Raw genomic sequence first — 13,030 nt, 5'->3', positions numbered from 1 at the left:
TCATCCTGTATAATTCTTTAATTTTAGGCCTAAAAATCTATGAAAGAAATTTTGTGTAAAATGTACCAAAAGAACTGTCCCATTTAAAATATTTTATGCCATGCTTGGAAATGAAAATGGACCCTACAACAAGTAAGTCTGTAAGTTGTTTTATCAAAGTACTCAGATGGAATGGTAACAACTTGGCTTGTGTGTTCTCTAAAAAATTATCACATTTTCAAATTATGCATTTAATCTGTATTAACATATGGAAGTTTTGATGTAGTTTCCTTTCTCAGTCAACTCCAAAGAGTCAAAAGTGATTATCAAAGTTGAAAAGGCTTTTTGTATTTTCTTCAAATGTTAAAGCCGTGTATGTGAACAGCAAGGATGATGAATTTGCCGTTTTATTTTGTTGACATCTTAATTCAAAATGTAAACTAAAGTTTCTTTTCATTTCTTTGCACTGTTAATATTATTCTGTTTTTGGTTAGCTTGGGTAAAAACTGTTCACTGGTGTCATTTTTTATAATTAGCCTTTTGTATCTTGGGTTTTTTGGTAAGCAAATAAATATTTTAAATGTTAAAAAAAAAAAAGAAAATCTTGTCTCCTAGAATAGGGACATTTTCATTTCTTCCTTTTCAATTTCAGTATCTGTTGTTTCCTTTCCTTGCTTCATTGAAATTGTAAAGATTTTTGCACAATATTAAATAGGGCTGGTGAGAGTGAACATCTTTGTCTTGGTCATGATCGTAATGAGAAGTATTCTATCTTTCAATATTAAACATGATGTTAGATGTGGGTTATATGTAGCTGCCATTTATCACATAAAAGACTTTTTTCTGTTCATAAAAAATGGAATCTTTCATATAATTTTACATGATTCTGACAATTTTATTTATACTAGCATCCTTCATAGAGCACTGTAGAAAGTAGGAACTCAATAAATAGCTATTGATATAATTTGATTTTTAAAAGTATTTTTAAGTGAAATGAGACTAAAGATTTGACGTTACTCAAAAATAAAACATATATCACAAGATATTACATTCTTAATAATTGCCTTACTAAGAAACTATAACTCTATATGACTCAATTGGTTTCCATTATTAAGAATCAGAATGGAATATTCCAATGTTGCAATTTATTTTAGAATAGCCATATTGGAGGGAAAGAGGGGGCAGGTATTTTTGAAATTCACAAATAATTCTTACATATAATTTATATTTATTCTAGTATTCAAAATTTGACTCTACAAATTTTAGGAAAATAGGAAAAAGACTAAAAATAAGCTGAATTATATCAAACTAATTCTCTGCCTTCGAGATACCCTTTTTAAGCCTAAAAAGCAACGAATTGAAGAACAGACATTAACAAGACATGACAATAGGACTAACAACAATTAACTTCTGAGGGAACAAGTAGTTAATTGAATTCTTGTGTTCTCTCCATGACACTTTTTACATCATAAGTTTGGGTTAAAAAGTTATTTGCCTAGCTCATTCATCCTAGAACAAAGATGGTTTTAAACATTTTTCTTTTTGTATTTTTTTTTTGCACTTGACAGGTAAACTAATTTTGTTCTCACAGAATTGGTTGTCATATCTAAATTCTAAATTAGAGATATGATTCATTTTCACAAGATGACACAATCATTCAGTAGCAGTACTTGTGATACTCTCAGGGTGGCAAATGTGGAGTGTGTACTGGAACTAGTAAACTCCTTCAATGCCAGGAAAACAAGTCTCTTAGACTCCTAAAATGGCCTTAAAATTGGCTCATTCTGAACTTTAATTTTACTTGGCAAAAGTATAAATTTAAAAACAGTTATCTTTGAAATAGAAAAAGTAAGAGCTGCAGTGTAGATTCTTAAATTATTTTAAAGACAACTGTCATTTCAAATGAAAGTTTCAGGTTAGGTTTCCAGGGGAAAGCAGTAGCTAACTAGTTTTTCAACATTTTGACACACAAGGTCGAATATCAGAAAGACTATTTTTTATGTCATGTTATAAGAAGGATTTTGTGCTTTTGCTGTTAATTCTCTGACTATACCTAGTATGTCAATTTAATATGAATATCTTGGCAAAAAGACATTAGACATTGAATTTTGGCTGAGAGATAATGCAAAATATGTAAGATTGACCTTCTCTCTCCCACTGCCACCTCACTGTCTCCCTCCTCAAAGGGTAATCTCTTCAACCAAACTTACCAGTAGGAAAAGAGAAAATCAAAAATACATACACATAAAGTTACTATGAGATTAAACTGTAATTTCCGAACTTCAAATTACCTTATTTGTGTTACCTTATCTTGTGAAGCCTTATTAATATTATTAAAATAATATAACCATTAATATTAAAATTATTTATTTATTTGTTTTTATTTCAATAGTTTTGGGGGTACAGGTGGTGTTTGGATGCATGGAAAAGTTATTTAGTGGTGATTTCTGAGATTTTAGTGTACCCATCACCCAAGCAGTGTTCACTGTTCCCAGTGTGCAGTCTTTTATCCCTCACTCCCCTTCCACCCTTCCCCACAAGTACCCAAAGTCCATTATATCATTCTTATGCCCTTGTATCCTCATAGCTTAGCTTCCACTTATAAGTGAGAACATACAGTGTTTGATTTTTCCATTCCTGAGTTATTTCACTTAGAATAATGGTCTGTAACTCCATCGTGGTTGCTATGAATGTCATTATTTCAGTAGCATTCCAGGGTGCATATATATATATATATGGATAAGGTGGCATATATATATATATATATATGGATAAAGTGGCATATGTATATATAATATATAATGTATATATGGTACATTTTCTTTATCCACTTATTGATTGATGGGCATTTGGGCTAGTTCCATATTTTTGCAGTTATGAATTGTGCTGCTATAAACATGTGTGTGCATATGTCTTTTTCATGTAATGACTTCTTTTTGTCTGGGGAGATACCCCATAGTGGGATTGCTGGATCAAATGGTAGATCTAGTTTTAGTTCTTTAAGAAGTCTCCATACTGTTTTCCATAGTATTGTTCTAGTTTACATTACCACCAGCAGTTTAAAAGGGTTCCCTTTTCACCACATCCATGCCAACATGTATTATATTTTGGTTTTTGATTATGGCCATTCTTGCAGGAGTAAGGTGGTATCTCATGGCTGTTTTGATTTGCATTTCCCTGATAATTAGTGATGTTGAGCATTTTTTCATATGTTTGTTGGCCATTTGTATATGTTCGTTAAAAATTTTTCTATTTGTGTCCTTTGATTATATTTGGTGGGATTATTTGTAATTTTTTTTTCTTGCTGATTTGTTTGAGTTCTTGTAGATTCTGGAAATTAATTCTTTGTTGAATGCATAGTTTGCGAAGATTTTCTCCCACTCCATGGATTGTCTGTTTACTCTGCTGATAATGTCTTTCTCTGTGCAGAAGCTTTTTAGTTTAATTAGGTCCCATCTATTTATTTATTTTTGTCTTGTTGCATTTGATTTTGGGTTCTTGGTCATGAACTCTTTGCCTAAGTCAATGTCTACAAGAGTTTTTCCCATGTTCTTCTAGAATTTTTATGGTTTCAGATCTTAGAGTTAAGTCTTTGATCCATCTTGTGTTGATTTTTGTGTAAGTTGAGAGGCAAGGATCCAGCTTCATTCTGCATGTGGCTTGCCAATTATCCCAGCACCATTTGTTGAATAGGATGTCCTTTACCCACTTAATGCTTTTGTTTGCTTTGTCAAAGATCAGTTGGCTTTAAGTATTTGGTTTTATTTCTGGGTTCTCTATTTTGTCCCTCTGGTCTATTTGCCTTTTTATGCCTATGTCCCACCGGTCTATGTCCCACTGCTGTATGTACTATCCTGTTTTGGTAACTACAACCTTATAGTTGAAATCAAATAATGTGATGCTTCCAGATTTGTTCTTTTTGCTTAGTTTTACTTTGGCTATGTGGGCTCTTTTTAGGTTCAATATGAATTTTAGGGTTGTTTTTTCTAATTCTGTGAAGAATGATGATGGTATTTTCATGGGAATTGCTTGAATTTGTAGATTGCTTTTGAAAGTATGATCACTTTTGCAATATTGATTCTATTCATCCATGAGCATGGGATGTGTTTCCATTTGTTTGTGTCAGGTATGATTTCTTTCAGCGGTGTTTTATAGTTTTCCTCGTAGAGATCTTTCACCTCCTTGGTCAGGTATATTCCTAAGTAGTTTATTTACTTTTTTTTTTTTTTTTTGCAGCTGTTGTAAAAGGGGTTATTTATTGATTTGGTTCTCAGCTTGGTTGTTGTTGGTGTATAGCAGTTCTACCAATTTCTATACATTTATTTTGTATTCTGAAGCTTTACTGAATTCATTTATCTGATCTAGGAGCATTTGAAGGAGTCATTAGGGTTTTCTAGAGGAGTCATTAGGGTTTTCTAGGTATACAATCATATTATTGGCAAACAGTAACAGTTTGACTTCCTCTTTACTGATTTGGATGCCTTTTATTTCTTTCTCTTGTCTGATTGCTCTGGTAGGACTTCCAGTACTATGTTGAATAGACGTGCTGAAAGTGGGCATTTTTGTCTTGTTTCAATTCTCAGGGTTAATGCTTTCAACTTTTCCCCATTCAATATAATGTTGGCTGTGGGTTTGTCACAGATGGCTTTTATTACTTTGAAGTATGTTCCTTCTATGCTGATTTTGCTGAGGGTTTTAATCATAAAGTGATGCTGGATTTTGTCAAATGTCTTTTCTGCATCTATTGAGATGATCATATGATATTTATTTTTAATTCTGTTTATGTGATGTATTACATTTATTAACTTGTGTATGTTAAACCATCTCTGCATCCCTGGTATGAAACCCACTTGATCATGTTGGATTATCTTTTTGAAATGTTGGATTTAGTTGGCTAGTATTTTGTTCAGGATTTTCGCATCTATGTTCGACAGGGTCATTGGTCTGTAGTTTTCTTTTTTTATTATGTCCTTTCCTGTTTTTGGTATCAGGGTGATACTGGCTCCATAGAATGATTTAGGGAGGATATCCTCTTTCTCTATCTTTTGGAATAGTTTCAGTAAGATTGGTATCAATTCTTTGAATGTCTGATAGAATTCAGCTGTGAATCCATCCAGTACTGGACTTTTTTTTGTTGGCAATTTTTTTTATTACTTAATCTCACTACTTGTTATTGGTCTGTTCAGAGTTTCTGTTTCTTCCTGATTTAATCAAGGGGCATTGTATATTTCCAGAAATGCATCTAAATCCTCTAGATTGTCCAGTTTGTATGCGTAAAGGTGTTCATAGTTGCCTTGAATGATCTTTCATATTTCTGTGGTATCAGTTGTAATATCTCCCATTTCATTTCTAGTTGAGCTTATGTGGATCTTCTCTCTTCTGTTCTTGGTTAATTGCCCTAATGGTCTACCAATTTTGTTTACCTTTTCAAAGAACCAGCTTTATGTTGCATTTATCTTTTGCATTTTTTTTTGTTGTTCTTTCCATTTCATTTATTTTTGCTGTGATCTTTGTTGTATTTTTTCTTCTGCTGGGTTTGGGTTTGTTTTTTTCTTGTTTCTCTAGTTCCTTGATGTATGATCTTATATTGTCTATTTGTGCTCTTTCAGACTTTTTGATATAGGTATTTAATGCTATGAACTTTCTACCCTAGCACCAGTTTTGCTGTATCTCAGAGGTTTTGAAAAGTTGTGTCACTATTATTGTTCAGTTCAAAGAATTTTTAAAGTTCCATCTTGATTTCATTGTTGACCCAAAGATCATTGAGGAGCAGATTACTTAATTTTCATGTATTTGTATAGTTTTGAGGGTTCCTTTTGGAGCTAATTTCCAATTTTATTCCACTGTAGTTTGAGAGGGTACTTGATATAATTTCAATTTTCTAAAATTTATTGATATAACTTCAATTTTCTAAAATTTATTGAAACTTGTTTTGTCACCTATTGTATGTTGTATCTTGGAGAAAGTTCCATGTGCTGATGAAAAGGATGTATATTCTACAGTTGTTGGGTAGGATGTTCTGTAAATATCTGTTAAGTCCATTTGTTCTAGAGTATAGTTTAACTCGATTGTTTCTTTGTTGACTTTCTGTCTTGACAACCTGTTTACTCGTGTCAGTGCAGTACTGAAGTTCCCCAGTTACTGTGTTGCCATCTATGTCATTTCTTATGTCTAGTAATAATTGTTTCATAAATTTGGGAGCTCTCATGTTGGGCGCATATGTATTTAGGATTGTGATATTTTCCTGTTGGACTGATTTTTTTAATCATTGTATAATGTTCTTGTTTGTCTCTTTTTGTTGTTGTTGTTGTTGTTTTTTTGAGATAGAGTCTCACTCTATCACCCAGGCTGGGGTGCAGTGGTGCGATCTCAGCTCACTGCAAGCTCTTGTTTGTCTTTTTTAACTGTTGTTGCTTCAGAGTCTGTTTTGTCTGATATAAGAATAGCTACTCCTGCTTGCTTTTCGTGTCCGTTTGCATGGAATATCTTTTTCCACCCCTTTACCTTAAGTTTATGAGTCCTTATATGTTAGGTGGGTCTCTTGCAGATAGCAGATACTTGACTGGTGGATTTTTATCCATTCTGGCATTCTGTATCTTTTAAGCAGAGCATTTAGGCCATTTACATTCAATGTTAGTATTGAGATGTGAGGTACTATTTTATTCATTGTGCTAGTTTTTCCTGAATACGTTGTTGTTGTTGTTTTTCCACTGTGTTATTGTTTCACAGGCTCTGTGAGATTTGTGCTTTAAGGTGGTTCTACTTTGGTGAATTTTGAGGTTTTGTTTCAAGATTTAGAACTCCTTCTAGCATTTCTTGTAGTGCTGGCTTGGTAGTTGCTAACTCTGTTAGCATTTTTTTGTCTGAAAAAGACTTTCTCCTTCATTTATGGAGCTTAGTTTTGCTGGATACAAAATTCTTTGCTGGCAATTACTTTGTTTGAGGAGGCTAAAGATAGGACCCCAATCCCTTCTGGCTTGCAGGGTTTCTACTGAGAAATCTACTGTCAATCTGAGAGGTTTTCCTTTATAGATTAGCTGATGCTTTTGCTTCATAGCCCTCAAGATTCTTTCCTTTGTTTGGCTTTAGGTAACCTGATGATTATGTGCCTGGGTGATGATCTTTCTGTGATGAATTTCCCAGGTGTTCTTTGAGCTTCTTGTATTTGGATGTCTAGATCTCTAGAAAGGTCATGGAAGTTTTCCTCAATTATTCCCTCTAAGGAATTTTCTAAACTTTTAGATTTCTCTTCTTCCTCAGGAACACGAATTATTCTTAGGTTTGGCCATTTAATATAATCTCAAATTTCTTGGAGTCTTTATTCATTTTTTTAGAAATTATTTTTTCTTTTTCTGATTGGGTTGATTTGAAATCCTTGTCTTTGAGCTCTGAAGTTCTTTCTTCTACTTGTTTGATTCTATTTTTGAAACTTTCCAGTGCATTTTGTATATCTTTAAGTGTGTGTTTCATTTTCAGAAGTTGTGATTGTTTTTTCTTTATGATATCTATTTATCTGGACCATTTTTTCATCTATATCCTGTATTTTTAAAAATTTCTTTTCATTGCTTTTCAGTTTTCTCTGGTATATCCTGGAGTAGCTTAATAATCTGCCTTCTGAATTGTTTATTTGACAATTCAGAGATTTCTTCTTGGTTTGGATTCATTGCTGGGGAGCCAGTGTGGTCTTTTGGGGGTGTTACAGAATCTTGATTTGTCATATTACCAGAATTACTTTTCTGATTCCTTCTCTTTCAGGTAGACTATTTCAGTGAAAAATTCTGGAATTCAAGGGCTGCTATTCAGATTCTTTTGTCCTATGGGGTGAGGTGATCCCTTGCTGCGGTGCACTGCCCTTCCCCTAGGGATGGGGCTTCCTACGAGCCAGACTGGAGTGATTGTTACTGCTCTTCTGGGTCTAGTCATCCAGTGGGACTACCAGCCTTTGGGCTGGTGCTGGGGAGTGTCTGCAAAGAGTCCTCTGATGTGATTCATATTTAGGTGTTTCAGCCGTAGGTACCAGCACCTGCTCTGGTGGAGGTGTCAGGAGAGTGAAGTAGATTCTGTGAGAGTCCTTGTAGATATATTTAGTGTGCTGGCTTTCTTGAATGCTCATTATGCTAACAGTGAAGTTGTCACATGGACAGACTCAGGACCACTGGTTAGCCAGGATGTTACAGGCAGTGGGATTAGCTGTTGTTTTCTCCTTCCTTGGAGCAGGGCTGTTCTGTCATGAGTTGTTGTAATGTCCTGAGTTTGTTGGCCCCCAGCCAGGAGGTGGCGCTTTTGAGAAAGCACCAGTTTTTTTGCCTGTCTCATGGAATTTGCAGCAGCCAATTGCTCCATTCAAAGGATCTGATTATTTAAAACATAGAATAATTTACAAATTGATTCGGCAAATATTTATTAAATGCCTATCATGTGGTAGGTATTATTCTAGACACTGCTGTTGTAGAAGAAAAAAACAAAGTACTTGCTCTTCTAGAACTTACTTTATAATAGGAGAGATAGAACATAAACAAATAAATATAGATCACAGTGTCATACAGTAGTAAGTGTTATAAAAAATGAAATAGAGTGAGAGATGAGAGACTCAGAGAGTCTTCAGATAGGGTGGTCAGGGAAGGCTTGCCTGAGGAGGTGACATTTAAGCAGATAATTTTTTTCTTCATTTATGTGACAGATATTTATTGAACACTCAATATGTATAGGTCACTATGCTTGCTACTGTAAGGTTACAGATTAAGACAAGATGCATGGTTTTGGAATTTATAATTTAGCCATGGAATTATATAACATTAAATGTTACAAGTTAAATGTCAATGATGTTAAGAGGTCAGAAGAGGAACTATTTCTTTTAATCCTAGTTATTAAGGAATTCTACCAGAATAAGATGGACCTTAGAGAGTTGGTGTGTGGATAGGTAGATGCGGGTCTGTGTGTGGATAGGTAGATGTGGGTCTGTGTGTAAAAAGAAATTCATAGAGGCATGAAAAAGTATACCATGAATGAAAACAAAACACAGAAATGTAAGAGGTACCTACAGAAGACTAAGAATATTGTTTGTGTTAGACGAGAACGTGGGCTTCAGAAACTTAGCTCCTAACAATTCAAAACAGCTACTGCAAGCAAAAAATAAATTTAAAACTTTGAATTCTTTTTTTGAAATTCAGTCAAACTTTGCATTCTCTTGCATTAATTCATCTATCTTTATTTTAATAGAAAATTATTCTTCCTCAAACTTTTTGAGTAAAATTAACACTTAAGAAGGTGTACCATATTTACCCTATGGCTTCCAGTGCCTCTGTCAAATATTTAATTGGACATTCACATATAACTGAAAAGTAAGGATAGAAGAATAGAGGGAAATAATTCTGAAAACATAGATTAGATCTATGTATTATTGGGTCTTAAATAACAGAGCTACACATTTGAATTTTATCATGTAGGAAATGAAAAACTAGCAAATGCTTTCTAATGGGGCATTAGCCTTATCTTTTATCATGTTGTTTTCTCCATCCAGAGAGTTTTCATCTTGCAAATCTTACCCATATTTTATGGTCCAGTTCAAATATCAGTGTTCAACTCAGCCTTCTTTGATTTCTATGGTGGCCTTTCATGGCAGTTATCAGTACTGCCTTAGCACTTACCACATTTTACCTTAAATTTTAGTCATTTTGTGCCGATGGCTCTGTACCCTGCATCACTAAGAACAATGACTTCCACATGGCAAATAAGAAATTCTTATAGAATAAATGAAAATGCCCCAGATTAGAATAATTAATCTAGTAGCCAGATGAAGAAAGTGCCAGAGATGGGTAGACTAGAAGCAGCAAAATTGGTCAGTAGGCTGTTACAATAATTCAACCATGAGGTAGTTAGCACAGAACTAGGAAGCTGTCATTGACTGTTTGAAGTAAAATAGTAAGAAACGAATATGTAACATATTGCAGAGATATAATCTAAGTATTTGATTTGACTAGGGAAGAGAAAGACATCCAAAGAGGCTGGAATGTTGGTCTATTAACCATATTTGGGAATTGCAGACAGAGGGCTGGTATGGAGGGAAGATTTCAAATTTGGATTTTTGACATGTTGAGATCTTTTGCAGATGGAAGCATTATACGGAACTGTCAACTGGCAAATGGAAACTATTTCTGGCAAAGATTATGAATGAACAGAATTTAAGAGCCATTTGTATAGCAGCGACATTGGAACTCATGGTGATATATGAGATCTCTAAGCCAGTTTGAGTGGATAGAGAGAAGGGGAGGAATGAAGATAAGGAATGTTCCATTGTGTATATATACCACATGTTAAAAAGGGTAAGAGAAAGAAGGGAATAGAAAATGAAGAGTGAGGAAAGAAAGACCAGGAGGCAGGAAGAGAAGCAGGACATACTGGAAACTCTGAGGCTGAGGAGTAACGCTGGTAGGACAACTAAGAGACCTTTAGAGTGGTGGGAATAAAAGATTTCAGGAAGGTGAAGAGAGAATGATGGTGAAAGATCCCATAATTTTGGTTGCAAATGCTCACTTGAGATCTAGATGGCTCTAGAAGGAACAAGAGGCTTATGTTCTGATGGCCAGAGCTCGGATCATCAAGTGAAAACAGGGTGGTATTAATGCCCCAACAATGGCATCTTTACACTCCTCCCTTCCCCACCAGGCACAAGGCATTTCATTCTTTGCCCATGCTGTCCTGTCCTCAAATTTATCAGCAGTGCCCCAAGATACTGACCTCTCTAATACTGTTTTTCCTGTTCAAAATGTATCTGTCCTATGTCCCACTTCTTTGGGGTGGCATTTTCCAAGTATGTTCCACAAATTATAGTTCTTCAAGATGCTGTAGACTCCAAGAGAATGGATTCTGTGATCAAGTAAGTCTTGAAAATGCCACAAGGACTGCTAAATGTCCTGAGAAAATCTGATGGAAAAAAAAGAACCTTATTGACTTTGTTTGAAGTACAAAACATTATTTGTTCATAGGTCTGCCCCCTGTTTTAATTGTTATTGCTATAAAACTTGGTGATTTCATGACACCCATGTGGGGAAACTTTGCTTTAGGGTCGTGGTGATGGATAATTAATCTGATAAATTGTTACATGGTTTGTTGTTAACAGTTATGAAAGGATAATTAACCTTCTATTGTCAAAAATTTATAATTTACCAGATAATTTAATGAGGTAATAAAAATGCTTAGTGTGGGAAACTCAGTATTATAGATGTCAAGTGGGGATACATTTTCGGCAGCATAGTCTTTTAGAAGTCTCAGATCACATCATTCAAGTGGATAGTGGCTACTCAACATCTACATCAATTTTAGATCCACAGCTAAATTTTATATCCTTTTCGCTAGGGCTATTACTGTGTTTCGACCCCAAAACTTCAATCAATTTTTCATCCAGCCTGAAGAATGGAAAGGAGGCATACAGCACCATGATGACATCTTGTGTGCTGCGTTTTTACCTCCACAAACTCTTGTTACGGGTAAATTGAACTTTCACTTGACAATCATTGGTGAAGTTTGGTTTGTTTTGGTTTGTTTTGGCTCACTGACCTTTAGAAAAGCTTTTTCTCAGTTGTTTTATACATATATATGTATATGTATATATGTGTATATGTGTGTATATATATGTATATGTGTATATATATGTATATGTGTATATATATATATATATATAAAAATATATATGTATTTTGAGATGGGGTCTCACTCTGTTGCCCAGGCTAGAGTGCAGTGGCCAGATCTCAGCTGACTGTAACCTCCGCCTGTCAGGCTCAAGTGATCCTCCCACCTCAGCCTCCTGAGTAGCTGGGACCACAGGTGTGCCCCACCATGCCTGGCCAATTTTTTGTATTTTTAGTAGAGATGGGTTTTTGCCACGCTGTCCAGGCTAATCTCAAAGTCCTAAGCTCAAGCAATTCTCCTGCATCAGCCTCCCAAAGTGCTGGGATTACAGGCGTGAGCCACTGTGCCTGGCCATATATTTCTTTTTTAACTTATGATTGACACATAATATTAATAATTGTACATATTTGTGAGGCACAACATGATGTTTCAATACATGTATAAATTGTGCAATGATCAAATCATGGTAATTAGCATATTAATAGCCTTACACATATATCATATCTTAGTGATGAGAACATTAAAAAATCTTTTTTTCTAGCTATTTTGAAGTATACAATACATTATTGTTAACTCTAGTCATCCTATTATGCAATAGAACACCAAAACTCATTCCTCCTGTCTAACTGTAGCTTTTTACCCATTGACCAATCTCTCACCCTCCTGTCTCCCCTCCCCATCCTCTGGTATCCACTGTTCTACTCTCTGCTTTTATGAGAATTAACTTTTTAGATTCCACAACTGAGTGATATCATGTGATATTTGTCTTTATATGCCTGGCTTATTTCACCTAACATAATGTCCACCAGGTTCATTCATGTTACTGCAAATGACAAGCTTTTATTCTTTTTATGGCTGAATACTATTCTATTGTGTATATATACCACATTTTCTTTATTCATTTATTCATTGATGGACATTTAAGTTGATTTTATATCTTGGCTTTTGTGAATAATGCTGCAAAAAACATAAGGGTGCAGATATCTCTTCCACATGCTGATTTCATTTCCTTACCCAGTAGTGGAATTTCTGGATCATATGGTAGTTCTATTTTCAATTCCTCCATATCATTTTCCATAAAGGCTATACTAATTTACATTCCCACCAGCCATATGTAAGTCTTCCCTCTGCCCCATATCTTCGCCGATACTTTTATCTTTTGATTTTTTGATAGGAGCCATTCTGACTGGAGTGAAGTGATGTCTCACTCACTTAGGTTGTTTTGATTTGTATTTCCCTGATAATCAGTGATGTTGGACATTTTTTCATGTCTGTTGGCCATTTGTGTGTCTTCTTTTGAGAAATGTTTATTCAGGTCTTTTGTCCATTTTTAAATCAGGTTTTCTTTGTTGCAGAGTTGTTTGATTTTCTCATATATTTTGGATATTAGCCCCTTATACTATCAGATGTAAAGTTTGCAACT

The 13,030-nt window shown here is 34.7% G+C and overlaps 1 protein-coding gene across 2 annotated transcripts in view; it reads left to right on the top strand.

Annotated features, from left to right (window-relative positions):
- The window catches only part of WDR49 (WD repeat domain 49), a 175,437-nt gene that overhangs the window by 107,666 nt on the left and 54,741 nt on the right, over positions 1-13,030 (top strand). For both annotated transcript variants that reach the window (XM_032173951.1, XM_032173950.1), the window contains exon 11: positions 11,335-11,465. In XM_032173951.1, the coding sequence (XP_032029842.1) occupies positions 11,335-11,465 (131 nt within the window). The remainder of the gene's footprint in view (positions 1-11,334; positions 11,466-13,030) is intronic.

Source organism: Hylobates moloch, unplaced genomic scaffold, assembly GCF_009828535.3.
Source record: "Hylobates moloch isolate HMO894 unplaced genomic scaffold, HMol_V3 SCAFFOLD_13, whole genome shotgun sequence".
Classification (NCBI taxonomy): Eukaryota; Metazoa; Chordata; class Mammalia; order Primates; family Hylobatidae; genus Hylobates; species Hylobates moloch.
The sequence above is the reverse complement of the archived record's forward strand: the minus strand, read 5'-3'. Positions and strand labels throughout refer to the sequence as shown.